Source organism: Cyanistes caeruleus, chromosome 8 (assembly GCF_971803275.1).
Source record: "Cyanistes caeruleus chromosome 8, bCyaCae1.hap1.1, whole genome shotgun sequence".
NCBI lineage: Eukaryota > Metazoa > Chordata > Aves > Passeriformes > Paridae > Cyanistes > Cyanistes caeruleus.
This window is the reverse complement of record NC_141708.1, coordinates 35,674,008-35,701,903: the sequence shown is the minus strand read 5'-3', so window position 1 is coordinate 35,701,903 and position 27,896 is coordinate 35,674,008. Positions and strand designations below refer to the sequence as shown.

Here is a 27,896-nt window from a genome sequence, read left to right as displayed (position 1 = left end):
ATCATCCTTTATTCCCAGGTTCTGGAAATGACAGTGTCAGATACTCAGGGCAAGATGAGTTCTGCCCCTGCCGTGCACAAGGAAGGACCCACAGGTCTTTCTGGGGTTTCTTATGCCATGTTGAATACAGATGCCATTGGATGGCCATATTTTCCTGGAGTTTTTGTTCTAGAATCAACCATCCCTAATAATTGAGTTGTATTGTTGGGTTTTTATGTTGGCTTCTTTTAAAGAAAAATATTCCAGTGAGTTTACAGGGATCCAGATCTTCCCTACCCTATTCCTTTAAGTGGCTGTGTGCAAACAAGTTCAGAAAAATACAGCTGAGAATGGTTTTCCTAAATATGAGCCTGCAACTTTATTTCACTTTTTTGTGATCAATTTCCTGCTGGACAGGGAAGAAACAAGGAAATACGGGAAAGCTTTTCTTTCTCTAAAGGGAAATGGTATGGGGGGAAGTTGTTTTGGGAGCTTGTGCTTTATAAAGTGTCTTTTACTTTTAGGCAGAATTGGACCTTAAGAGGCTTCGAGACCCACTGCAAGTTCATCTGCCCATCCAGCAAATTTCTGAAAAGGACTGATCAGCAAAGAAGCTCTGAACCCCGGCAAAAAACCTGTTCATAGCTCTTGCTTTTTTTAATTAAAGCATTGCAGGTGGAAGCTGGGACGTGGTGTGGGGGGTGGAGGGTTTTTACCTTTAATCAAGACAAAGGACTGTAAAGGGGGAAAAAAAAATCTCTTAAATCTGAAGATGGGACATCATGGAATGTTAGTTCTGAAAAGGGCTTGGCAAATAGTCACATTTTAAAACCTGTCAGAATATGGTGATTGTGTACAAATACAGGATTGGAGGGGTTCATGAAAAGAATGTAATGCTGGGGTGTAGGGGTGTCTTCTTCCAGCTTTGCAGGGTCTGCCTCTTGATAAGACACCAGCAGCCTGCTTAGCTTTTTAAATTTTCCTTTACCTGATTCCAATCTCTCTCTCTCTCTCTTGAAAAAAAAAAAACAAAAGGAGAAAAAAAAAAAAAAAGAACAAAGAATCCAAGCCACCTGGAGCTCTGGCTGGTGATCAGAACTTGCACTCCACCGCCATTAACACGCACACTTCTGGTCAGACCTGGTCTCTTTTATAAAGTTACTACAAGACTGCTTTCTACTGGAAAACCGTGAGCTTCCCCTTCCCAGCCCACCCCCTGTGCTCCACTGACTTCCTCCTTTGCTTATTTGTAGCACAGATTGGTTGTAGCCGAGTGAGAGAAGGAATGAGTTCTCTTCCGGACATTTGATAATCGATATTTTGGATTATTCCATAATAACTCTATAAACTTTGCATCCCAATGCCCTTGAGCTCCTCCTAGAAATCCATGGCAGCATTGCATGAGCGGTTTTTTATATTCAGTCTTAAGGCAGGGAGGTTCCCCTCTTCCTACCCCAAATCTGAGAGCCACCTGGACTATGAAATTATGAAGGCTTAAAGAATTACAAGACTGTTGCCGGAATCATGACTCCTGCTTTTAAATGAACAGTTTTGGAACATGGAATAATGAAACTTGATACTTGACTGCTTGTGTAATGGGATAGAAGGTTTCATATATCGTGAAAGCCTTTCCCTTGCCCAGAGGCTTTTTGAGAGCCTGGGGATCTTGGAGTGCAAGACACAGAACTGCTTTGGTTCTGTAGCACTTTCCCCTGATTAAGTAGCTTTAAGTGAACTTTGTGACCACAGGTCAGAATTTCTTAGGAGTGGCTAATGACATCTCTTGTTCTTAGCTAAAAAGAAATAAAGGAAGGAAGGTCAACCCATTGCCCTCTCTCTTAGCCAAGGCTGGCTGCTTTCTAAGCAGATAAAACATCTCTTCACTCAAAGCAGGTCAGTCTGGCTTAGCACCCTGCTGATAAATGCTGTGGAGACAGGATGAAGGCGGGAGAAGGACACTGAGCTTTATATACAGAAAGGCTGGCTGCTTCATTCTGATGTTTCACTACTACTCCTCACTGTGTCATGGAAAGAGGCTTCTGGTTTTTTTTTTTGAGAACTGTATTTTAAAAATATAGGAAAGAAAATAATTCAGTATTAACTAGATGCCAGGTGCCTTGCAGATGTGGAAACACAGCTGGGTTTGCTGCCTCTTCTCACTCAGTGGCATGTTGGACCGAATGGGTGCATGTTTCTAGTTTTGTTTTTTTTTTTTTCTTCCCTTCCCCTTTTCCTCTGTCTTTCCATTTAATTACATTGTGTGATTATTTTTTATCTGTTTTATCCTGTTTGTGTGATGATGAGTTTTAAAAGGAAAAAAGTGAACACAATCCTGTAGCTGAATCCTTGGTGTGTGTTTGGGATGAGGGAGGGAGCATGGAGAAAAGTCCTTCTTTAAAAAACAAAAAAACAACAACAAAAAAAAACAAACCACCAAACCTGAACATGTGTAAAATCCTGTATCATTTATGAAATATGTATAAAAGAGCAATGTACTTCTGGAACAATAAATAACTATTCAATTTTTGAATCAGTGCTCTTGAATAATGTTATTTTCCCCACTGACAAGAGACTATTTCCTGTGTGGCAGCTCTCGCCTGAGTTTCCTCCATTTCTTTTTGTTTAGGTTGTGTCTTCTTGACTGCCCTTACCTCACCGAGGCCGTGGTGATGCAGATAATAGCTTTCCTGAAGAAGCCTGGATGGAGATCTGGCTGCCAGGCCTGGCTGGCAGGAGCAGTTGAGGTGGTGAGGTAGAGGTAGAGATACTTGGTCTAGCAAAGATCTCCCTTTCTTTGGCCAGCATAGTAATAGGATAAGGATATACAGGGGCAGATAATGCCCAGCAACTCAAAAGAGGTACCTTTTATGTCAGTGGATTTCTGTACTGCACTCAAGTGCTGTGTTGGAGAAAAACAGGAGTGTTAGGCTTCAGATCCTTTCTTTCTGGGCCCTTGAATGGTTTGGTTTGTCATGGGGACATGTGATTTGTTCATTACCTTTGGGAATCAGCAGTGTGTGCTTTGTCCTAACTTTATGGGTTATTGAGATGAGACGTTTGGTGGAGGTTTCCATTGTGCTCGTGGACTGCTTAAAGAAATGACCTGATTCATTATAAGTTTTTGAAAAAGCCAGCTCTTGTTTTTTATAAAGCTGGAGCTGGGCTGGAAGCTGTTTGTTGTCACCTACCTTTAATCACTGCTGACAGGCCTCCTTCCTCCAAGCAGCCCTCTGTCTGCTGCTGTCCCCAGGTGAGCTGCTGCCAGCCTTAGGTAAATTGTTTGGCTCAACTGCATAAGAATTTGCCCATTTTGGCATCCAGGGGAGCAGGAGACTTCAGGACATCTCAGCACCACCATCTCTATTTTGAAATCAAGAAGATGCTGTTACAAAACTCTGCCTGCACACACTTTAATGTTGCTCTAGAGATGGTGTGAGTAAGGAAAGTGCCTACACTTGTGCCCTGAAATCCTCCTGCTCCAGTCTCAGTGCCTTGGAATGCTAACACTGAAGGGGAAGGGCAGGGTTTGTTTACCCTCCTGATCCACACTGTTGTATCTCAACATCAACACACTCTCTTGCAGCAGCTATTTCCCCTTTGGGAGCCAGGCAGGTGATAAGGTCCTGTGCCCCTGGCAGCACTTGCAGAGCAGGCAGTGCTGCCTGAATTTTAATGCACCACTGCATTCCTCAGCCCCGGTGAGGGAGAAGCAGCAGGGTGCATTGCAGTGCTCAGATGCTGCTTTTTCTACCAATTTTGTCCTTCTTTTCATTAACCTCTTCTGTGAGGGAGCTTTCAAATAAATGTATGACCAGTTTAAAGTTTCCTGGAGAACTGCATTAAGTTCACCCCTGAGGCTCTACCTTGCAGGCCCTTCCAGGGAAGGTGTTCATGGCTCCTCTTGCTTGAAAGAGCAAAGAAAACCTTTTTCTTTCCACCTGTGACCCTGTCTGCCTGGCAGGCAGCAATGATGATCACCTTGCTGCAAGTTCTTATGCTTCCATATTGGTTTTAAGAGGGTTTGCATGATGCTTTGAAGCTGCTCTTGGCTATCAGACCATGGCACTGAGCCAGCCATGTGAAGCTGGCCAAGCTGTCCTGTCTTTGGACCAATTTCTTTGATACCCTCTAGGGTTTTCTTGTGTATGTGTAATTATAAAAGTAAGCTTCTTTCCTCTGTGCCCCATTGTATGGCTTCATTTTCACAGAGAAAGGAGATTTTTGTATCTTAGGTATTCTTCTCCCTTTCCCAAGAAATTCTAATTATTCCTTTTAAAAAACCTATCAGGCTTATTTTCTTTACTGACATTAAAGGGGTGAAAAGTAAAATGTGGTAACGAAAATTAGACTTGCAGTGTACCTAAGCCCTGAAACAGGAGAAGAAGCTGTTCTTACTTAGGCTGTGCTGCTGTGGCTCTGAGGGCTTTTAAAAGATGAGTCCCACTTCTCTTTTTGCCCCTGACTAGTTTTGCAGTTGTTGGTGTGCTGTCTGTGCCCTAATTCCTCCATCTGAAAATGGAGGAGCATGGAAAATATGCTGGGTTTATAGGACCTGTGGAAAAACACTCTGAAAACACCAAGTTCTTTGTCACAGTGCTCCACTAAGGGAAAGGAAATAACTCTACTCTTAACTAGGAGTGATGTATTCGCCTGATTTTGATGGGTTCTCCATGTTGTACTTGTGTTGAGTTTGCTCATACTTCACTCAGCTTGTGCTCCCTCCCTGATCTCCACAGCCTTTCCCACTGGCTCTGAGTCCTGGAACAAGTTGTTTACAGCAACAATGCCTATCTCAATGTCCTTGACTTCAGTGCAATCCATCTCAGCTGCCTGTCAGGGCTTATTGTGGACGTGCATCCTCCAGTCAGTCCCAGACAAGGGAGCCTGTCCTGTGTGCCAGGTTCTCCTCCCTCTCTGCATAGGAAGTGCTGATTAGCTCTTCCTCTTGCTCCTTCTAGGCAGGTTGCAGGTTCCTGCACCCAGAGCTGTGCTTCACACACCTCCCAGGCATTGGTGTGTCCTGAGAGGTGTCTCTGACCAAGCTGAGATCACCTCAGCAAATGCCAAAGCGTTTTTATTCATGTGTCCATTACAAACTGAACGAGGCTTTCCAGCCCTGCAAGTGCTTTGAAGAATATGAGTTCCTTGTGTGAGGATGGTAAAGAGATCACTGCAGAGATCACTGGGAGGCACAAAAAGGGTGGTTGCCACCTGCAAAATGAGCATTTATCTTGTGTGAAGAACAGATGTGCACAGGCTTTGTAGCAGGTGTAGAAAAATCCCTCTTGGGTACCAAAATAAAATCCCTGCCCTCTATTTTAATTTTGCCTTCCTTCTTCCTACCTTTTAAACAGTACTGGCAACTGCTTTTAAGAGATTCTAACTTGAGCCTGATTCTTTTGGGGTGTTGGGTGCATCAGTCTTTGGGGTGCAAATGTGGAGGTCAGGAACAACATATTTGCTGGAGATTGCTGGTCCTACAGAATGCCCTATTGGAATTGTGTCTCTCCCAGAGCATCTCTTTTCAGAGAGGTTTTTTGTTTGGGTTTTTTCCCCTCCATTTATTCTCTCAGGACTGAGTGTTACAGTTCCCTGAGGCATAGATTGTTTGTGGGGGAATTGGAGCTCTAAATATCACCCAAATTAACTTTCCAAGAGAAGGTGCTGATAGAAGAGTTGCCTCCAGTGCTTCTTCCTGGAAATGTATAGAGGTAGCAGACTGTCTTCTGCAGCTTGAGACCACTTCCATCATATGGTGATTTGGCATAGTGTCATCTCTGGGAATGCTGGGGCATCCCCTGCTTTAATCCATTTTTGAGAACTTGATAGGGCCTGTAGGTGACACCTTTGAGGCTCCAATTGCAGTTCATTTCTCTGTGTTAATTGTCAGCTGTCAGTCACTTACCCGTACCTGTCAAAACCTTGTTATAGCAGGCTCATACAGCAGCTACAAAACAAAAGCAGCTGGTGAAGAGATGGTTCAGAGAGCTGTACACACCTGTGACACAAACAGAGCATTCCATTCAGGCTTGTCAGTTTTATTTACCTGGCATCATAAGTATGAATTAGCCTCTCAATGAAAGTGGCAAAATAGAAATTCCGGTAGCTTGCTGTATTATTCTCTGTTCAATTTTAGTTTCTCTTCTGGGAATTCACATAATCACCTCTTGAGGGTTATCTGCCTTGATAGCTTTGTGTAGTGAATCTGTTCTCCTTTCCTGTTGTTGGAAAAACTTTTCTGGTGCTGCACAGCTGTCAGCACAATAGGGCCACAAGAATTTATATATATATATATATTATTTTTTTTTTCCTTATGGGAGCAATAACAGTAATTTTTTTTGAGTTTTTCTGTTGTTCCCTTGAGTTGTTCACCACTGAAAAAATACTCCTGTGCTTGGGTGCAGTAGAGCAGCACTTCTCTCCCAGGGGCACACCTCGACAGAGGGAGGCCATTGAGAATTTTCTGTAGTGTCCAGTCCCTGCAAGACAGACAAGCACCCAACCTCCCTGTCTTGTGCAAATTCAACATGTAATATAATGGAGCCACTTTTTTTCCCACTGGGATTTGTACCTTGGTGTCATTTCTTAGACCAGCCTGCTGCAGAAATGCAGGATGCCCAGGGAATGGGGAAATGCCCGCGCTTGCCAGATCGTGTGGTTACTGTAGGCTCAGCTGCACTCATTGCTGGTGGAGAGCTCTTACAGGGGTGAGAGGGAAGAACCCTTTCTGGGTTTGCTGTAGTAAAGAACACATTTCAGTGTGCTGCATCTAGAGCTTGTGGCTGTCACCTGCAGCTCAGCCCAGTTTGGTTTGAACTAGTCAGGAAAAGGTTCTCAGTTACTCGGTTTTGCATCAGAATTAATTCCATAACGTTGGGATTGGTTTGTTTTTTCAAGACAAGAGATTGTAAGAGCACTGCAGCTAAGTGTCTTTACTTGCCTTGTTTGATAATCTCGCTGCAGTGCTCAGGTTGTGGCAAGGGCCTCTGTGTAGCCTAGGAACAGCTCATTTCCCTGTGGGACACCAGGCTTTCAGTTTGACTGATGTTCCCATTGTAGCTCTGCTCCCAGCACTCCTCTGCAATCTGTGCTCGGAAGGATCAGTGCTGCTCCTCTGGTCATTATTTCCTGCAGTTAAGGCTCCTTAGCTGCTGTTTTCTGCCTGGAGAGAGCCGTGGAGTACGACTTGTGGAAGGAGCACAGATAACAAGCACCCATCTGTTCTTCTTTTCCAGCCCTTCGGGATGTCCGCGTGTCCCCGGTTAGAATTCTTCTCTGGATAAGATAGTGGAGGTGTCACTGTGGGGCACTCAGGGCAGAAAACAATAGCAGCTCAAGTCCAAAAAACAAGATTGATCAGTAAGTAACACCCTGCTGTCAGTAAGGGGCAGAGCTGCTCTGGGGAGGTCAAGGCTGGAGCTGTACCCCACGTCCCTTCGGCTTCTTCCTCTGATAAACTTCCAGGAGAGCAATCACACTTGCTCTTGAGTCAGAAGCTCCACTGAGAGGAAGGCTGCAAGAGCCACAGTCTGTACAAGGACTTTCAAGCCTCTGTACATTGAGTGGTGGCTCTTCCTTGGCTCAGTGGGATGTTCCAGTACTTGCTTTTCTGTATTTACTTTGTCGTTCAGCTCCAGCCGGTGTCTTCGATGGGTGAGTAAAGAGGCATTGCCTTATTTCTGTTTGCCATCTCTAAGGTTCACTATGAGCCTTGGTATTCTTAGGTGAAAGGCTGGAAAGTGGGAGAAATATCCCTTTTCTTTGAAGGTGATGTGGAATTCCTTCCAGTTGGAAAGATCCCTCTTTTACAGAGTGTGAAGTCCCCCATACTGTGAGAATCTCTATTGCCAAGGCACTGTGGGATATTCCTCTCCCTTTGTAGGACAGACTCTATGAGTAGACATTATGCCACCTTTTCCCCTGCTTCCTTGACAAATCTGAACGAAATTTAGTGCCATAATGCAGTGCTGCTCCCTTTATTACTGCTGGAGCAGAGACCTCCAGTTACACAATGCACCCAGGATTAATCTCTGCAGGATGGGGCACTCACCAGTGCTGGCTGGAGCCTGATTTGTCACCCAGACACTGCTACCGTGTCAGCCAGAGAACTAACGATAGCATCAAGCTTACAAATGGAAAAGCTTTGCTTCGTGGCTAATGCTTGTCAGCCCCAATTGCTCAGGCCACGCGAGAAGCATTGAGGAGGAGAAGAATTGAGCCAAGAAAAATGAAAGATAGTGAGCTGGAGGCAGTTATTCATCTTGTGCCAACCCCCAAGCTTGTTGTTTGGGGAGAAGAGGTGAGAGGAGGCTGATCAGTCGCTTCTCTATTTTTGTGGATTTTTTTTTTTTCCTTAAAAATTCAATTTAATTAATTAAAATGAAAAAAAACCAAAACTGTGCTGCCAGTGACTGCTTGATGTCTGCAGGGAGGCTGGTGTGGGGCAGAACTGGTGGTCCATAGGTGGCCATGAGGATCTGCAGTGTTCCAAAGAGCGCTGTCTGTTTTTTCTGCTTGTTTGCTTCCCCCTCACTCCTGACAGAAGCTCTCAGGGGAATGAAAGATGTGAGGGAACGCTACCTCAGTTCCCCTGATGTGCCTTCTTCCAGCTCCCTCTGAGCTGCTGTGTGTTCATCTCACTAAATTTTGTCTATAAATTATCTCCTGGATGTTTAGGAGACAATGTAATCTCCCTAGACGAGCGTTCCCAGAGTCTGTCTACAAAGGATATTTCATAATTACATGCAAGCTAATGAGAGTGTTGGTATTTTTAGTGCTGCCCAGCTGGGGAGCTGACAGGGCACTCCCGCTTCACCTCATTTGGCTTTTAACAACACGAAAACCTTTTCATCTCAGTCAGTGACTCACCCTAAGGCCACAGCAAATCCTCTTGTGGAAGCCAAGGGAATTACACGGAGGGAAGCCCGGAGGAAGCTCTGTTGAGGTCCTGTCTTTTCCTTTTGGGAGAAGTCAAACCAGCTTTTGGAGGATGGGATTTACAGCGCTGCTGCTGTCTGTGGGTAAGGGCAGGCGAGCAGAGGCAGGTGAAAAGGAGAGCTCAGGAGGGGATACCTGGTCATTCCCATCAGAGATTTTCCTGCTGCATTCCTCTCTCTGCTGCTCAGGAGAACGAGGCTGGTTGTGGTGGCAGTGAATCAGCTCCTCTGCATATGTTTGAATTGTGGCACTAGAGATTCCTTCATAACCCAGATCCATGCTCCCTGTGCCAGCTCTGCAGCACTCCTGACTCTGGCAGCTGCTCCTGCCTTCTATGCTGGATTGGAGACCGAGCAAAATGTGTCTGTGGCTGAGGGAGGCATGAGAGATGTTATATTTGTGAGATGTTTCTATGAGGTAGCACATCTTTGGGACAGATATTTACAGAGGACGCAGCTAAGTAAGAGAGACTTGAAGTCTGTTCTCTGAAGCACTTGTAGCTTCCATTTTAAAGTCAGTGAAACAAATCAAAATAATGAACCAGGGTCATTTATATTTCTAATAGAGCATAGTATTCCTCCCTCACCCAAGCTCCATCACACTGTTGTCAAAACAAAACAGCACAGCTTTAGGACTTCAAAAGAAATGTGGAAATGTGGAAAGTTGAGGCTGTTCCAGTCCAAGATGCATTTTGTCAGAGTGATTGGTTTTATTAGCCTAATTTTAGGAAATGGTAATCAATTTTCCTTACTCAGGGTAATATTAGCATTCCTTTTGCTTAATAGGGAATTGCTTGTCATGGATAAGTTGTGCTTAATCAGGTATTAAATGTAAGGCAAAATGGAACCTCTGGACTTCCAGTGAGGAAGCTGCCAAATGAGGGTTAATTAGGAGGAGACTGAAAATTTAATGAACACTTAAATTCTTCATTTATGTTCTCCCTGTGGTACTCTCATATTTTAATCATTTGCAGGAGGTTCAGAAAGTCCTCTGAAAAGGGACACACTCCTTGAGCACTTGCCAGGAAGTCTGTGTGTTTGTGTCTTGCCCCCACAAACACTCACTTTGCTCACAAACAGCTGATCTCCTGTGCAGATCAGGAGTGTTTGTGGGCTTGCAAGGAACACAGCAGTGTAAAGGGTTTAATGTGCTGCTCCCCAGAAGGTCCCAATTCAGTCCTTCACGCCCTGTGGATTTTAAGATAATGAATAAAAAGGTTTGGCAGCTTAGCTGTGAGGGCTGACACTGATGGGTTTTAAAAGAGGCTGCATAATCTGTTTGAGTTGTTCCAAGGCAGCTGGGAGAGTTAGCAGTGACTTCAGGAGAAGCTTGCAGGTGCTCAGTTAGTTGACCAAAGGATTGGTCGCTAACCAAAGTGACCAATCAAAGTCACTTGACCAAAGGATTGTTGTCCTAGGCTACAATTAATTATTTCCAGGGCATATTTCCTATGGCAAAATCATTACCTGGACCTCAGATTTTCTTGTATCTTGTTTTTTCCCCCCGTCAGCTAAACAGCAGGTCAGACTGTTGTATAATGTTGTCAGAGCCTCGTTAGTTTACTTGTTCCTCCAAGACCTTTAAGACAAGCTGTCAGAATTTTCCACAAGGCAATGAGTTTGCTGGCATCACCTTTTCTGCCCAGGGATCTGTCTCTGTCACAGTGGTTCTGTTAAGTCAGGGACAGAGGGGAAAAAAAACAAACCCAAAACTGCCTTGGTAATTACCCACCAACAGCTTGGTTTGATATCTACCAGCTTCTCTCTCTGTGTGTCCCAGCCCTGGACCCCTGCTCCGCCTACATCAGCCTGAACGAGCCCTGGCGGAACACGGACCACCGGATCAACGGCTCCCACGGGCAGCCCACGTGCGACAGCGGCATCGACGGCGAGTGGTACCGCTTCACGGGCATGGCCGGCGACGCCATGCCCACCTTCTGCATCCCCGAGAACCACTGCGGCACCCACGCTCCCATCTGGATGAACGGCAGCCACCCGCGCCAGGCCGACGGCGTCGTCCGGCGCCAGGCCTGCGCCAGCTTCAGCGGCAACTGCTGCCTCTGGAACACCAGCATCGAGGTCAAGGCCTGCCCGGGAGGCTACTACGTGTACCACCTCACCAAGCCCAGCGTCTGCTTCCACGCCTACTGCGGGCGTAAGTCGCCTCTCTGACCCCTCCTCGGTCCCTGAGGCTTCTCCAGGTGGCTGCCTGTAGGATCTCCTGCAGGATCTCCTGTAGGATCTCCTGTAGGATCTCCTGTAGGATCTCCTGTAGGCCGTGTAGGATCTCCTGTAGGATCTCCTGCAGGATCTCCTGTAGGATCTCCTGTAGGCTGTGTAGGATCTTCTGCAGGATCTCCTGTAGGATCTCCTGCAGGATCTCCTGTAGGATCTCCTGCAGGCTGTGTAGGATCTCCTGCAGGATCTCCTGTAGGATCTCCTGTAGGCCGTGTAGGATCTCCTGCAGGATCTCCTGTAGGATCTCCTGTAGGCCGTGTAGGATCTCCTGCAGGATCTCCTGTAGGCTGTGTAGGATCTCCTGTAGGATCTCCTGTAGGATCTCCTGTAGGATCTCCTGCAGGATCTCCTGCAGGATCTCCTGTAGGATCTCCTGTAGGATCTCCTGTAGGCTGTGCAGGATCTCCTGTAGGATCTCCTGTAGGATCTCCTGTAGGCCGTGTAGGATCTCCTGTAGGATCTCCTGTAGGATCTCCTGCAGGATCTCCTGTAGGCCGTGTAGGATCTCCTGCAGGATCTCCTGTAGGATCTCCTGTAGGCTGTGTAGGATCTCCTGTAGGATCTCCTGTAGGCCGTGTAGGATCTCCTGTAGGCCGTGTAGGATCGGCGAGGCGGTTTCGCCCGCTTTGTTCGGCTAGCGGGATTTTTCCACAGCTGACCTGGCCTCGGTGATTTAACGCTTCCTGTGGGCCCTGTGGTTTGTCTTGGCGTGCTACCAAAGTCAAAATTTGCATCTCTGACTCGCAGTAATTAGACCTGGTTGTTTCTCAGCAGGTCAGCTTTGCCAGCGTGGGCCAGGTCTGTAACTGAGGGGCTGCACGCGGGGTGGGAAGCTGGGGGGACAAATCCTGTACTTTCCTTGCATGCTCAGTGCTTTGTGCTGACATTGTTCTTGTCATGCCCTAGATTTTTATGACATCTGTGATGTGGTGGACTGCCAGGGCTCCTGCCTGGACACCGGTGACTGCACGTGTTCCCCGGGTACGACGCTGGGACCTGATGGCCAGACGTGCCTTGGTAAGGGTGGAGATGAGCTGTCCCAGTTCCTGGTGCTTCTCTTCCCTTTGTTTCATGGCTCACATCTTGCCTTCCAAAGCACTGTTAGAAATGACATCTCCTGAGAGGGGTTTTCCCCTTTGCTGCCTAGAACCAGGACTGTGATCCTGTAAATGGTTCCAAGATATGACATCCCAGGACTGCATCCATTCTGGTGCCCCTGGAGCTCCGTGTTTGTGAGGCTGGATTTGCTTTCTGCGTGGTTCAGCTGCTGAAGGCAGTAGCAGAGTCTCTTTGCAAGATCATGGTGCAGGATTGTGTGGTATCACTGTGATCATACTCAGGAAGTGCTGTGCAGTCTGGTATTAGAGATTTCCTCTCACATGCTCTGTTGAGTATCTCTCCTCCAAAAAAAGTTTTGCTGGCTGCTGCAGGGCTGAACTCCACCGTACTTCCTGCCCTTTTGGGACATTGTCCATAGCCTGGGGCTTGAGGAGACCCAAAGAACTGTAAGTTCAGTGCTGCAGTGCTTTTAGAGAGCATGACAAGGGGTTATTCAGGGAGCTGGCACTTGGTGACAGAGACCAGCATGGCCAGGAGGGAGGTGAGAGCAGAGTGGGGAACGTGGGCTTTGGAGATTTGTGGGGGAATCCCCATGAAGCTCTGGGGAGAGAGGGGCTGTGGTTGTGTGTGTGATGCTGGGCAACAGCACCTGGACTGAGAGGTCAGGAAGATGATGGGACAAATGAAGGGGCTGTTGGAGAGCTGCAGAGCCACACTGATGGATAGAAAGGGGTGGGGGAGGAAAGGGTGTTTGGGGGGAGGAGGAATCTCATCTGCCACTTGATTTGGTGGTGAAGCTGAAAGCAGATTTGGTTCAGGAGGCTGTGTGGCAGGTCAGTCTGTTCCAAAGGGGCTGCACCTGACAAAGCAGGTGTGGATGGTTTCATTCTTCACACATCTGGTGTCTGTGAGCATCAGGGCAGGGCCCACAGTCATTCCAGTGTGGAAGGAGCAGTCTGGTCCTGCTGCAGTTACACTTGCTCACAGTGATTCTGGGAAGAGCTTTTGCTTAAGCAGCTCCACTTGTCTGCAGCCAAGTGGCTGACTGAGCTCTCTCAGATAATTAAAAGCATTTATTGGCTGCTTCTGTGCAAGCCTTCCAGTCACAGAAGTGCCCTTGACAAGCACTAGCACACAGTGAATGCGTGGCAGGCTCAGAGGAAAGGATTTCCTGCAGCAGGGAGGTACACAGGAGTCCTGAGCCTGTCTGTGTGTGCTGCAGCTGCTTTCATCCCCCCAGGAGCAGGATTTCTGCACTGCTGCTTCTCTTCTTGATTCCCAGATGGCACAGCACCTCAGCTGAATGATCACACTGGTTCACCTGCCTGCAGCCTCTCTTGTGTGGCTCTGTGATCTTTCTAATAACTTTCTGTTGTGCTGAGTAATTGTGGAGTCACATCCCTGAGAGCAACAGTGCCCTCCTTATGGAGAAACCAAATAAATCCCCATTTGTCTTTCCTAAACAGAGAATGTGCTTCCTTTCCCAGGTCCCCCAAAGAAGGGAGACTGAAGCTGCTGCAGTAATGCAGCAGAGCAGCTGTGGCTGCCCTATCCCTGGAAGTGTCCAAGGCCAGGTTGGATGGGGTTTGGAGCAACCTGGGATAGTGGCAGGGGATGGAACAGATGAGCTTTAAGGTCCCTTCCAACCCAGACCATTCTGTGAAGGGTGAGCAGCTCTGTGCACCTCCCTGTGCTTCTCAGCTCATTACCTGCTTTAAATCCCAGAGCAGAACGGCTGATCCTGAGTTACGTTTTCATTTAGGGGTTAAATAAGGTCGCAGACTTCCTGTCACACATTCACCACCTCAGTGCATTGCCTTTGACTTCTTCAGTGCCTGGATCCATGCTCTACTAAGCCATGGTTAAAATCAGCTCAGCACTGTCCCAGTCCAGCCTCAAGACAACCAGCCTGCATCCCAGAAGTGCTGCCTGTGGGGAGGAGCAGGCACGGAGATCTGTGTGTGCAGCAAAACTTGGAAGGACCAGTCAGGGGAACTTCTGGGCCCAGCCCTCGACCAAGACAATCTCCAGGTCCTTCTAACAGCATCTCCATGCCTTTGCCAGTAGCCTTTTCCCTCTTCACCTTCTGTTTTTAAGCAGCTTTAGTTTTATTTTTAGAAGGGAAAGTGTGGAGCCTGTCACATGTGTGAAAAGCAGTGTGTGTGTGTCTCCTGGACATTCTTCCTGCCTCCCAAAGCAGGGCACCGGCCAAGTCTTTGGCTAAAAATACACAATTCACATTGCTTGTGGAAGGAGACACCACCACCAGCTGCCTGCTGTGGGTACTGTGCCTGTGTGGGACCAGTGGTACCTGAGAGAGCTCATCTCTGACCGGTCTGTTAAAATGGGACTTTTCTTTTTTCTTGGTTTGAAGCTTCTGACACCTCATAAATGCCAACTTCTAATGTTCTGATGAAACCCCATGTGAACCTTGATTGTGAACTTCAGCCTCCTGGCGTGCCTAAGAGAAATCATTCATTTTGTGGCTCAGCAAGAGCAATGTCTGTCCCTTCCTCTCTGATTTGCTTTTTGCACACAGAGATTAAATCAGGTTGAGGAATTAGAATCTCAGAGAACAAAGTATCTTCCAAAACAAAACAAGAAAAATATAAGGGCAGACAAACACAGAGCAAATTCAGCCTTTAAAAAAGTTAGGAAGACTTTTCAGAGCTTTACCAAGAGATTCAAAAGCTCCTGTCAGTGTTTAATTAGTTTTAGTGGGATTGTCTATTACATTCCTGAGCTTGTTTTTTTTTTCAGATGAAAATGAGTGTGAGCTGAACAACGGAGGCTGCAGCGAGTTCTGTGTTAACCTGAAGAATTCCTTCCGCTGCGAGTGCGGCGTCGGGCGCACGCTGGGAAGTGATGGGAAAACCTGTGAAGGTGAGGCTTCAGCTACCCCAGGCTGCTGGAAACTGTATAAATCATTCCTTTGCAGCACTGGCTCTCTCTTGGCTCCTTGCACCTGGGATTAAATGTCACTGATATCACCTCTGTGCTTGCCAGAGTGGTTGATACTGAAATATCCTTCTAAGCAAGCAGAGAGAAATCTCCTTGTTGTTGTCCCTGCCTTGTCCATTTCTGTTAGGATTCTGTTAGGATTTGCTTGTATTTATCTCCATGGGGGAAAGGCAGATGTGGAAGATTGGCAGAACTCGTTGCTGGAGTTGTTGGGATTTGGCTCTGGAGATTTGTGTGGTAGAGTTTTGTGGGGGCAGATTTAGCAGCGCTGGGCTTTGGCAGCTCACATCAGGCATGGGGTAATGTCATGGCATTAGGCTGGAGTAGGAGGATCACTTTAGCCTCCCAGGATGGAGATTGAGGAGAGGGGCTGCCAGTCTGCAGACTGAAGTTAAATTTAGGATTAGGGCAGCATTTTGCTCTTTGGTGTCTGTGGGCTCTGCTGCTCCATGCAGCTGCCACAGTTCCTTCACAGTGGTGGCACAGCCAGGTTGAAAACCCTTGATAAATTTAGACTGGTGGCTTAAAGTGCAAATTGTGGGCCTGATGTGTTGTCACTAACAATGCACAAACAATCCCTGAGCAGAAACAGGCAAACCCAGCAAAAATTGATGTGTGCCTGATGTTTTCTGTGGTGAGCTGTGGAAAAGCACTGTGCCCCCTCACAGCAAAGCTGTTCACAGACGCTATGGGGCCTCAGACAAGAAAAACAACTACAGATGTGCCTCGCTTTCCAGCTGCCCAAAAGAGCTAAATCTGCTCTCTGAGCTCTGCTGGTACATCACTCATCCTGGCAGTGACACTTTCCTGGGAAATGCTGCTGTGCAGAGCACTCCTTAAGCACTTGTCAAGTTGTGTGGGGCCAAAAATTGTCTGTGGGCTTTGTCCCTGCCACATCCAGTTCTGAGCTGCTGGGGCATCACATAAATGAGCTGTGCAATTTTTATTCCCGAGTGCTGCACTCTTCTGACAGGGCTGGAATAGTCTGTTTGGAAACTCGTTTGTTTCTGCCATTCCCCAAGTTGGCTTTTAGGGCCTTTGATATATCATTTAATTTCCCTTCTGTAAGAAGGATGGTGCCTTTCACCAGTTTAGCGCTGCTGCTGGGGATTTTTACAATCTTGTTAGTGAGTTTTATTTCTGAAGATGTGCCCTCAGCTTTGTGAGCTGGTAGAGAATGGGATGTGAGGTGTGGGCCACCTCACAGCTTGTTGCTATAAAGAACAAATGCAATAGATTTAGCTTGATTACGTGAGCTGGTGAGACTAGAATAGAGTTTTAAGTATCTTAAAATTTACATTATGATGCTTTACTCATTGCTTTGACTCATGTGGGGTGTTTGAGTTGTTATTTTCCATACATTGTATGGGATTTGAGTGTGGGATTTCCATTCTTTTCTTTATATTTCAGTGAAAAAACACACAGTGATTTCTGATGGCAGGCTCGGGGAGAAATATTTCATATTTATGATTTGCTTAACTTAGGCTATTTTATTTATTTTATTATTTTTATATTATTTTATTTCTTAATTTTTTATTTATTATCTATTTTATTTACTATTTATTTATATATTATTTTATTTATTTATGTTATTTTACTGAGAACAGTAGCACTCACCTAGCATATCCCGAATGGTTAAAAAATGGTAAAAAAAAAAAAAATCAAGCAGTTAAGGTCATTTGAAAGAAAAAAACCACTGTGCTCTGCATGAGTAAAGGTGTATAATTAAAAAAGGGGTCTCCACCTCATTTTTTGGGAGCCAAATTGTTGCCTTTGAGCTGTATTGCTCAGGCTGCTGGCTGGTCAGGGGTCTGTTGGGGCCCGCAGGATGCGCTGATTTTCCTTTCTTCCCCAGAAATTGAAGGCTGTCACAATAACAACGGAGGCTGCAGCCACACCTGCATTGAAGTGGAAGACACCTACCAGTGTGAATGTCCCAGGGGACTTGTTTTGTCAGAGGACAACCACACTTGCCAAGGTAGGACAAGAAAATCACCCCAGCAGCCTCTGTCCCCTGAGAGAATCTCTGAAGGAACTTTGCTTCTTGTTTCTGCTGTCTTCTCTTGGTCTGTCCTATCCAGGTGGGTTAATGGAGCTGTGTTACTAATGACAGACCATCCAAAAGTGAGAGCTTGAGGTTGTTGCTCTTCTCTCCAGGCAGGAGAACAGCTTGAGCTCATCTTTCATCACGTTAATTGTAGGGTTAGTGTTCCCTTACGATTAATACTGCTTAACATCTCCCATTATACTGCTCCCTGCACACCTCTGACAAATTTATGCTGTTAGAACTGACATTTTTCCATGCTTCAAAATCTCAGCTAAAGCAGTCCAGTCCCTTCCAAGAACAGGGTTAAAGACAGATGCATGGTTTTTTTCCAAGTATACCATTCCAGTAAGCATTCCTATGCCTTGAAGCAGGGCACTAGTTTTGATATTAGGTGCTCCTGCTGCCCCTTGGCAAAGTGCCTGGGATAGCATCTAAAAATTGACTGTTGCCTCTGCTGTTTGGAGGCCAGGGCAGCATTATCCTTGGAGAACCTTCCATCTGAACTTTCCACAGGGAATCCTTCATGCTGAGTCACTTGTGCCTATGGCATGCACATGGAATAAACAAGCTCCCTGTTTTTTTTGCAAAGATCTCTTTTGCAAATCCATCCAGGCTGCCAGCAGTCTGGTGTTGCCTGGTGTGCTCAGAAAACCTCCTGCAGTCTGATGTGCCACAGAGTGCCCAGACATCAGTTGGAGGGACAGATTCAGGCCTTATGGTGGCCAAAAGCACAGGTATGCCTCAGAGAGGAAGCTGGAATGCTTCCACTTGATGGAAGTTCTGCTTTTTAAGCTTTTTAGAAATGCAGGGCTCCCAGGGGTGAGCATTGCCCACTTGGGATCCAGCAGTGCTGGTGGGGAGGCAGAGGTGAGGATTTCCAAAAGCTGTGATCACACTCACTGATTGAAGGGCTGATTGATGGATACAGGCAAGAACAGAGCCGTGTTTTTCAGTCCTGAGGCAACCCCAGCAGGGCTGGAAGTTCTGGATTTCCCAGCCAGAGTTTCTGCTGCTTGTGAGGCTGCTAATGAGAGCAGCAGCACTGCTGGGAGCCAGGCTGGGGTTCAGGATCCAGCATCTCATAAAGTGAAATTGCCTGTTCTTTTGCATTCATGGATTTATCTCACCATGCTGTGGCCTGCAATTCTGAGCAGAAATGGAGCTGTACCACACAAATTTTTATGACACCTAATCAGGTTTATATTGGTTCAATTAACAGTGCAGGGCAGGCACAGTAGCCTGAAGCAATTGGATCTGCAGCCTCTCTACCCTCCTCTGCACTGTCTCCACGTTCAGAACAAACATTAATAATCTTCCACAGAAATCACAGTCTACAGGCTGCAATTTTTCCATAAAGATACCAGCCAGCAAAACACTTGGAATCTTTCAGACCATCCTAGAATTTTGCAGTCCTTCCTAGTACCCCACGTCTTCCTGAAGAGTAGGGGTGAAACGCTCTTCCCCAAATTTTTGTGCAGCTCTTTGAAAGGCCAAGGAAGGAGCCAGAGGCTGGAATATGGTAGCAGTAACAGCAGCAGACAGAGAAATGAGTGTTGGACTCGCCACAGAAGCTTCATCCCAGAGTCAGATGCTCAGAGGCTTTGGTGCAAAACAGAATTTAAAGTGGAAATGAGGAGGCTTTCCCAGTTCTCACAGGTGCTCTGGGAAGTATGAGGGTGAAGAACTAAAATGTCTGACTGGCACACGCTGGGTGTTTTCCCAAAAAGCCACAAGTTGGCTTGAGTCAAGAGTTTGTTTTTGTGTCCAGGTGGTGGAGAGCACACAGCTCCTGCAGCTCTGGAGCACAGGGAAAAGGGAATGTTCTCTTTCTCCCACTTTGTGCCAGTCAAAGACATGTAGAAACAGAGAGATCCTGAACCAAATCAGTCCTGAACTTCAGAGAACTGCAGCTGAGATCCAAATCTCTTGCCCTGAATGTCACCTTCATGAAAGCAGTACATTTTCTTATTTATCAAGGAGCGCTAGAACAGCGAGTCTTTAAATCCAGATGGAGCCAATCATTTCTCCAAAGGATGTTCCTCTCTGTCTGCATTATGCTGTCTTTCCAAGCCCCTTTGTCTGCTCCTGAGCTGTGCCATTTGACATGCTCACTTATTCCCACTTGTCTTCTGCTGCCAGTGGAAGGAAGGTTAAGGTAATTTTTAGTTCTTTAAGCCTCTGTTCTAACCCTGCAGTGTCATCGTGGGAACATATTGCTTTGGGCACTCTGAATACATTTTAGCATATCACTTTGAAATTATCAACTTTTAATCAAAACTCCTTCCTGAAGGTACTCAGAGGCTGTTGCAAATACCTGAGCTGGGACAGGGAAATTTTTTAAGGAGGGTGAAATGCCTATTTAAGCAGTGTGCCTTATATATAAAATATCCAGAATCCTAAATTATATAATTCATGATTGAAATTAAGGGAAGGCAGGTCATAGGAATGTTAAGGACCGGGACTGCAATTAATTTTGGCAAAAATCTCAGGAAACTAGAATATTTGCAAAAAAGTTTTGTTGTGGGATTTTAAAATATAATTAATGTAAATCCTGCAAAAGGTTTGTTTTTCTACCTGAAACCATAATATATGCCACCAGTATGTTTGTCCTGTCTCTAACTGAACTGCATAATCCCAAGGAGTATATGTACAGCAACCACTTTTTTTATTGAAGATTATTCTCTCTTCCTTCCTTTTTATTTTGTCCAAACTCTGTTTTCTCCTGCTTCTTACATAATGAAATTTTAATTTAAAGAAATTCACACGGAGGCCTGTATTAAAATTTAAAGGTTGGAATGAGTGAGCTAATTGGGTTTGCTTGTCAGAGCTAGGTTTATTGCTTATAAAAATATTATTATGGCATTTTGAGGTGCTTCCATTTTAGCCTGGTATCTATATGGAATTACTCTGCCTTGTTTCAACGTGTTCTGGGTTTGATGTAAAATCTGATTAAGGCTCTTAAAATATGGCTTTGCCTGGGGTGTTGTGAATTTGATACCCATATCTGGCAAAGGCTCTTGCCAGGACATTGCAGTGCAAGGGATATCAACCAAATCTGTGCTGAATATTAAGTGAAGCTGGGAAGCACAGCTAAGTTTCTCACTTCATTGTCTTCTGAGGCATTGCTGTGGCTGGAAAATTTGGGGCAGTGGCAGCTCTGGCTTGTGTTGTGTTAGGTGGGACTGCAAGATGGGTAGTTAGGTTACTGTGGTAGGATCATAATTATAAATGCCATCTGTGATTCCCCTTTTTTTCCCCCAGTTATAACTGGTGTAGCCCACTGGTGGGTTTGTAGCACAGACTTACTCTGGGGATTTCTCTTGCAGTTCCAGTGCTGTGCAAGTCCAGCTCTATTGAGGTGAACATCCCAAAGGACCTGGTTGGAGGCCTGGACCTTTCCCTCATCAACACTTCGTGCAAAGGCGTGTCCAATGGCACTCATGTCAACATCCATTTCTCCCTGAAGTCCTGTGGTACTGTTGTAGATGTATGTATGACCTCCTGCCCAGTCTCTGGGATCTGGGGATTTGGCTGTGGCTTACTTGGGGAGTAAAGGTTAAATAAATGGTTTAGCTGTACCCTCAGAGCTGCTTTCCTGTGCTGCCATGCAGCTGCCCTCAGAGTAGACCTGGGCTGGCATTCCAAAGGCAGAGAGCCCGTTCCCTCCAGCAGTGTGTGTCTGTGAGCATGGGTGCTGCTTTCTGCTCGCCTCCTGCTTCACAAGGCTAGAAGGTACAAGTGCCCTCACTCCTCATCCTCCTGCTGAGACACATTCTGGTCTCCTGATAAATTTTCAAGGCTTAAACTGGCAACTGGTCAGGACCCCGAGGGCTCACCTTAGCAGAGGGGTGTAGCAGAAGTGTGGTGCATCGCAGTTGGCAGCAGAGACCGAGGTCCTTAGTTGGTGTGTGAGGATGAGCAGCACCGTTCTGGATGTGGGGTGTAAACCCACAGGCCGGGCCTCCGGTGGCTGCCCCGAGCGCCGGCCCCGAGAGGCCTCTCTCAGTGATCTCCCCTTTCCTTGCTGCAGGTAATAAATGATAAAATCATTGCCACCAACCTGGTGACTGGCTTACCCAAGCAGACCCCGGGGAGCAATGGGGACATCATTGTCCGCACCAGCAAGCTGCTGATCCCGGTGACCTGCGAGTTCCCGCGCCGCTACACCATCTCCGAGGGCTACGTGCCCAACCTCAAGAACTCTCCCCTGGAAATCATGAGCCGCAACCAGGGCATCTTCCCCTTCACTCTGGAGATCTTCAAGGACAAAGACTTTGATGAGCCCTACAGGGGTGCTCTTCCCACCCTCAAGCTTCGGGACTCGCTGTACTTTGGGATTGAGCCCTTGGTGCACGTCAGTGGACTGGAGACGCTGGTGGAGAGCTGCTTCGCCACTCCCACCTCAAAAATTGATGAGATCCTGAAGTACTACCTGATTCAGGATGGGTGAGTTCACTGTCCCCTCTCTTGCTGGTAATTTAATGGGAATTGACAATGGGGCTGAGGTGTCTGTGTGATGCAGGAAACACTATCCCTTCTCCACAGCAGCCTGTCTGCCGTGCTGATAGCAATCACCAGCAGCCATCAAGCTGGAACCACCTGTCCCATCAAAAGTAATTGGGAGAAACAGTGGGAGGCAGTGAAAGAGGCTCTTCCGAGTGCAGCTTTTACAGGATGTGTTTCCCTGTCGCTAGCACTGCGGATAATTGAGTTGGCTCCTGTAGAAAAGATTCTCTCTCCTGATATCCTCTCTCTGCCAGCCACAAAGTGCCAAGCCAATGTGCAGAACCCCCCTGGCCGTGTGCCGCTGCCAGGCAGCTGCTGCAGCAACTGGAGCAAGTTTTTTAATTTTCTCATAATGGCCTTACTACAGCACGAGCCAGAAGAGCTCATTGCTGGTACGAGCTGCAGGAGAATCCCTTGCTTTGCTCTCCCCTGATGCCTGTCAGTGCAGTAAACATAGGGGCTTTCAGTTTGGCTGAAATCTTTTGAGGTGTTTGGGGTTAGTGATCGTTCCAGGATATGCTAAAAATAATTTTGTGCAGATCTGTGGGTTCAGTTGCGGTGGTTTTTGCATCAGAGGTTTGGGGAGCCTTGCTGTGGGCTCAGCTGTGGCTCCTGAGATGATCCCTCTTTTCAGATGCTTCTTTGGGTGCTGAAATGACCATGCCAATGCTACAGCATTGCTGTGGAGTGTTTGCATCCAGCTGCTGAACCAGACAGCTCTGAGGGAGTGTCATCGTTGTGAGGCAGTCTGCTGTCCTCCAGGGAGGGAAATCCAGCCAAAGGAGTATCTAAGACATACCCAAAAGCTGTAGCCTGATAGTCAAGGGACTGTGCTTGTGTAAGTCCTGCATGTTGCCTGCCAGACCATTTAATGATGACAACAATCATGTCCTCAGCTGCCAGACTAAATCACCCACTGTTACAGCTGCTGATGGCAAGTCCTGTGTGGTTCTCTTGTAGAAAAAAGGTGCTTCAATGTAAAGTACCCCAAAATACTGTTTTCATTTCCTTCTGAGAGGATTCAGCCAGCTCTGCCTCCATCCTAGGCTGCAGTCCTGTGCCCAACATTTCTGGGCTTTATGAGCAGGTCTGTAATGGAAAAATTGATTTTATGAACTCCCTGGCTTGGCTGTTCCCATGGACCCTTCACAGAGTCAAGGCCCCAAGCATTCTTTCATCTCTCCCCATGAGTGAAAATGATGGGATTTAAAACAGCAGCCAAAACCTGAGCTGGATAGAGAAGGGAGAAGGCAGGAAATGTCATCTCTTGAGTTCACCCCAGCACTTGTTGAAGAATTTATGGCACCAGCAGTCCCTTGGTACCTGCAGAGGGCATTAAAACTTCACTGAAGGGAAAAGTGCTCCACTCTGCAGTCATCACTGCAGGCCCCAGTGTTTCCAGTGATTCAAAATTAAATTAGCTGAGTGCACTGCTGAGTTGTCCCTGCTCCAAACACTTCTCTAATAACTCAGTTTCCTTCTAGAAATCCAGCTTCAAAAGCCCATGGCAATGAAGATGGCATTTTTGTATCAGTTTACGTAGGATCAGACCTGTAAGAGTTCATATTCCAAAGGGAAACGCTGTTTAAGTTGGAGAGGATATACCTTGGACTGAGGAATGGGAAAATTCCCTCTGCTGCTCTCTTCTCTGTTAATTCCCTGCCTTCTGAAAACAAAATGAAACAAAGGCATTGACCGATGGCACAGCTGATAAACGCTGAAGCTCACTGGGGCATCTGGAGCAAGGTCATGTCACCGCTGAGGTCAGGAGCTGTGATTCAGCAGAGCACGAGGTGCTTAAGGTAGTTCCATTGCAAAGCTCATCTTGTTGTGCCTCAGGCTGCCCCATTTGTTAGGCTGAGGTGGATATTTCATCGTGCAAGCCTTCCTTTTAACCTTGCAACCCTGAATAAGAGGGTCAGAGCACAGCTGCTGCGGCGCTGCCACTCTGCTCCCCAAACCTAAGTGCATTATGCACAGGGATAGGGTGATTTTCCCCATATCCTGACCAGGCTCTCCTTTTCCTTTTCCTTTCATACCTGTCTCTTCTCACCTCTTCAAAGTGAGCAGCAGGGTTTATGGGGGTTTCCTAGGAGAGTGGGATATGGTCTGGCCCCACAAATACAAAAGGACTTGCTCTTGTGACTCGTGAGGTTTCTGAGCTGGTTTTTGTCTATGTATCTCTGATTCCTTTGTGGTGTTCTTCCACTTTCCCTCTCCCTAGCCCCAGATCAGTAGGTTTCCTTCCACCAGTGTGCAGAACCTTTGGAGAAACTGGGATTTAGGAGTCAGTTTGAGCCAGTGTCCAATAATTATCACAGTTTTTATGCTCACAAATGAGAACATGCCTGTGAGCTGACTTCACGACACTGGAGCTTGGCCACTCACCTATGAAAAGTCTTTAACTGTCATTCCTTACCATCAGATGCCTTGTTTAAAAAGGAATTTTAACAACATAGACATTCCCAAACGTTCCAGTGGAGGCAGAATTGCTCTTTAACAACTGAAAGCGTCAAACATCAGCATTGCTGGCAATGCCATGCACATTTCTCATGCAAAGATGGGAGCTGAAGCTTGCTGCAAGAGCAAGACTTTGAGCTGCACCTGTACCTCTTGTCTCTTCCACCACTGCTTTGTTGTTTTGTTGGTTTTTTTAAAATATCTTTCAAAGTCCCCATTTTTGGAATTAACTTGCTAGAAAGGATGAGCTGCATTGCAATACAATTTCACAGCATTATCAGGGCCTCTCAAGATGCCCCAAGACTTTGCAATAGTCAGCAGTAATTATTCAGCCACCATTACTTTTTGTCTGTCAGACTCTAAATAGGCTGTAATAGTTTATAAATGAGCTGCACCTGGAATGTAACTTGCTATAAAAGCAGCTTATTTTCTTGCAGTTCTGCGACCTCTTGCACAAACATGCATTGCTAGCGATGGAAAAACTGAAATTATAAACTTTGGGTGTAGTGAATTTGAGCTGTTTGACCAAATCCAGCAGGAAGAAAAATGTAAATGCTATAAAGCTAAGTAAATCTGTATTTTTTGTTGTTTTTCATCATCTGTCATATTTTAGTAACGTGGGTGCAGGCTGCTTCATTTTAAGCATAATTTATGTGCATATCTATGTGTATACAGTAAGTGCATACCACGTTCTGGTGCGTATAACACTGCAGGCTGTTGCACAGGAAGGTGAAATGAGGACAGACTTGCCTGCAGCTCGCTGGCAGCCCCTCTCTGAGGGGACTGGGCCACGTCCTGCCAGCCCTCTGCTGTGCTGAGCTGTTCCTCGTCTGCAGATGCTATTAGCAGTGCTGCTGTTTTTCCCCGTCGTTCCCAACTTTTCTCCTGTGGCCAAAGAGGAAGTAGCAGAGATGGTAGCTGAGCCTGAGAGAACCGATCCCTCCTTTTCTTTCTCTGGTTAAGTAGGCTGGAATGTCTTTTCTCTTTCTTTTTCCATTCCTGGGAAACCCATTAAAGCCTATCCCTCTGCTCTCCTCAGCTGCGTTTCTGATGATTCTGTGAAGCAGTACACGTCAAAGGACCATCTTGCCAAGCATTTCCAGGTTCCTGTGTTCAAGTTTGTGGGCAAAGACAACAAGGTAAGCTCAAAACTCAACTCTCAGGTATTTCATCAGCTCTGATATGACAGAGGAGCCTCAGCACCGAGTCAGAAAAGGGTATGGAATAGCTGGCCCAGGGCAGGTGCTGCTGTGCCTGTTCCAGCAGCTGCATCTTACAGGAGCCCTGACATGGGTACTTTCAAGAGAGATTGATAAAAACAATTAAAATTAAAATATGAAGGGCAGTTTTGGGGCATCAATGCCACAGCATCATTGTTACTTCCAGGGTGATCTTGGTGGGCCCTTGTTTGCTGGGTGAGAGAAGTGTTCTCACTCATCAGGCACATTTCTCAGTGCCCTGTCTTTAAAAAAACACAGCTTCTAGTCTGGGATCTCTTCAACCTTGTGTCTTTAGCTCGTGCCAGGACTCCAGACAGAAGGCCACCACACTGCTTAATTCAATGTGAAGCCAGGCTGTCTCTCTGGGGCAGAAGCTCTGTGGTGGGAGGACAGTGGAAGGATAATGCCATTTTCCTAATGCAAATAGCTTTCCTTTCTGTGTTGGAGGAAATTGGATATTCCAGCCATTGCTATGCTCAGCCTGCTCCAAAAGGTGTAAAGCTAATGGAGAGCCCCAGCAGGGTTAAAACAGATGAGATCTTCTAAAATTCAGAAATTTTTCCTTGGCTTTCTTATTACCCCTGCTGCCTCCAACATGCATCCTCCCATCCTGCACAATGGATTCTGCTTCAGACCTCTCCAAGTCTTCGTGGCTGCTGCTTGCTCTCCTTGTCATTTACGGGGCAGGGAAGCAGCAATCCTGTCTCTGCCTTTGCTGTGCAAGGAGAAGAGGCAGATGTCTCCTTGCATTCTCTCTCTTCCCTCAACTTAGCCTCTCATCACCCTGTGTTTTCCTCCTTTTTCCTTTTGGTTTCCTGGCTTTGTTTTCCCAGCTCACTTGAAATTCTCTTGCACGTCTCCATCAGTCCTTGCGAGGCTTTGCGCACTCCTGAGGTGCAGCTCCTACCAGTCCACACGAGGTCTTCCAAGCTGATTCCTGTCATTTTCATCCCTTCATCTGGAGGATCATTTCACCCCTTCCTATTCCCTGTCTCCCCACTCTTGGCTCTGAGATCTCAGCCAGGCTCTCTGGAGAGGGCTCTCAAGGAAACAGAGGGAGCAGCCGCTCTGGCTGCGGGTGGCGATGCTGGACACGGACTGTGTGCCACAGGACCGCTGTGGTGCTGGGCCAGTGGTCCAGAGGTGCACTCCAGAGCCATGCACTGACCCTCCTGCTGTGTCCCCACCTCAGGAGGTGTTCCTGCACTGCCGCATCCTCGTGTGCGGGGCGCTGGACGAGACCTCGCGCTGCGCCCAGGGCTGCCGGAGACGCGCGCGCAGGGCGGCCGAGCAACGGGAGGAGGAGCAGGAGGAGGAATCCCTTCACATGGCTAACCACGTCCTGACAGGAGGCCCCATCAGAATCGACTTTGAGGACTGACACCCACCCTCTGGAACAGCATTCCTGGCCTTCCTTATCACTGCCTTCTGTTGTTGTTCTTCTCTGTTGAGAAACGGGAGGTATTTGTTAGAGCCCTGCTCGAACCTCAGGACTCATTTCCTTAACTCTGTGGTGATTATTTGTGAAGTATTTTGTGCCCACGAGGCAGCCCTTGGACTGCAGAACAGTTTGGTTTTATCTGCATTTCTCCCCGACAGCCCTTCAGCTGAAGGGACCCTGTTTCTTTGCAGGCCAGAAGTGTTACCCAACTTTGTCTTTCCCCACATCCACCTACAGGCCCCAGGACTGTTTGTCCTTGACTAAACAAATGTTATCCAAGCCCTTCTTGCATCAGACAGTACAAACAGTATCGTAGCTGAGCGTGTTTGCTGTGCAGCTCTGTGAGTGATGCCGAAGCTTTCGGGTGACTGTCAATAAAAATGTGTATAAAATATATCTCATCATGTGTTAAGTTCCTTGGAGCAATGCAATTGTCATTACAGGCAGCTTAAAGCTCACATCTGTCATGGGTACATTTAAATGGGATTTTAAATAGCAAAACAGATATGATTTTTTTTTAGTGGCTTTTGATAATTGCATGAAGTTTAATAGAGTTTCCTCCTGTATTTAGTGTATCCTCCTCCCTCTTCTCCCACCACCAAAAATGCCTTTCCTAGGTGCTGTGGCACCTTCATTGTAAGAGAAACACCATTAAACATCTCTAAACACCCCCCTCCCGTGCATGCTGCTGCCAAGTGTTTGTTTGGAAGTTGTGATGCATTGCCCTGGTTAGAGAGGCCGTGGTTCCAACAAAGGATTAGAGGAATGCAGGTTAATTATTTATAGCAGTCCATGGCAATGTGGGCAGTTCTCAGGACAGGGCTGTCCCCAGTGAGCCTGGTGACAGGAGGCATGGCAGCGTTGTCAGAGTGGCCGTGGCAGGGGACACAATCACCGGTGGTGGTGGTGGCATCGTGGTTGTCAGGAATCTTTTCGGGCTGTCAAGGTCCTTCCAAAGAAAATGTAATGGATGTGATCAGCCTGGGCTCCTCTGGGCTTCACTGAGCTGGGTGGTAAAGGATTAGGGATGATCCTTCATCATTTTCTGC

The 27,896-nt window shown here is 46.8% G+C and overlaps 2 protein-coding genes across 4 annotated transcripts in view; both read left to right on the top strand.

The window, feature by feature from the left end:
* The window catches only part of MCU (mitochondrial calcium uniporter), a 77,485-nt gene extending 74,976 nt beyond the window's left edge, over positions 1–2,509 (top strand). Inside the window, exon 8 of one of the 2 annotated variants that reach the window (XM_086899961.1) lies at positions 504–2,509. In XM_086899961.1, the coding sequence (XP_086756087.1) occupies positions 504–581 (78 nt within the window). In that variant the 3' untranslated portion in view covers positions 582–2,509. The remainder of the gene's footprint in view (positions 1–503) is intronic. The other variant, XM_086899960.1, reaches the window with a different exon arrangement.
* On the top strand, positions 2,505–27,243 carry OIT3 (oncoprotein induced transcript 3). Of its 2 annotated transcripts, none has more exons than XM_023930068.2 (9): positions 2,505–2,737; positions 10,696–11,070; positions 12,060–12,170; positions 14,973–15,095; positions 17,029–17,151; positions 20,547–20,707; positions 21,251–21,666; positions 25,226–25,325; positions 26,599–27,243. In XM_023930068.2, exons 2-9 carry the CDS (start codon positions 10,827–10,829, stop codon positions 26,785–26,787), a joined length of 1,467 nt encoding a protein of 488 aa, XP_023785836.1. In that variant the 5' UTR covers positions 2,505–2,737; positions 10,696–10,826; the 3' UTR covers positions 26,788–27,243. The 2 variants fall into 2 exon arrangements, with proteins under 2 accessions (XP_023785836.1, XP_023785835.1); XM_023930067.2 differs by lacking the exon at positions 2,505–2,737 and adding an exon at positions 7,278–7,632.
* Positions 27,244–27,896: the final 653 nt, after the last annotated feature.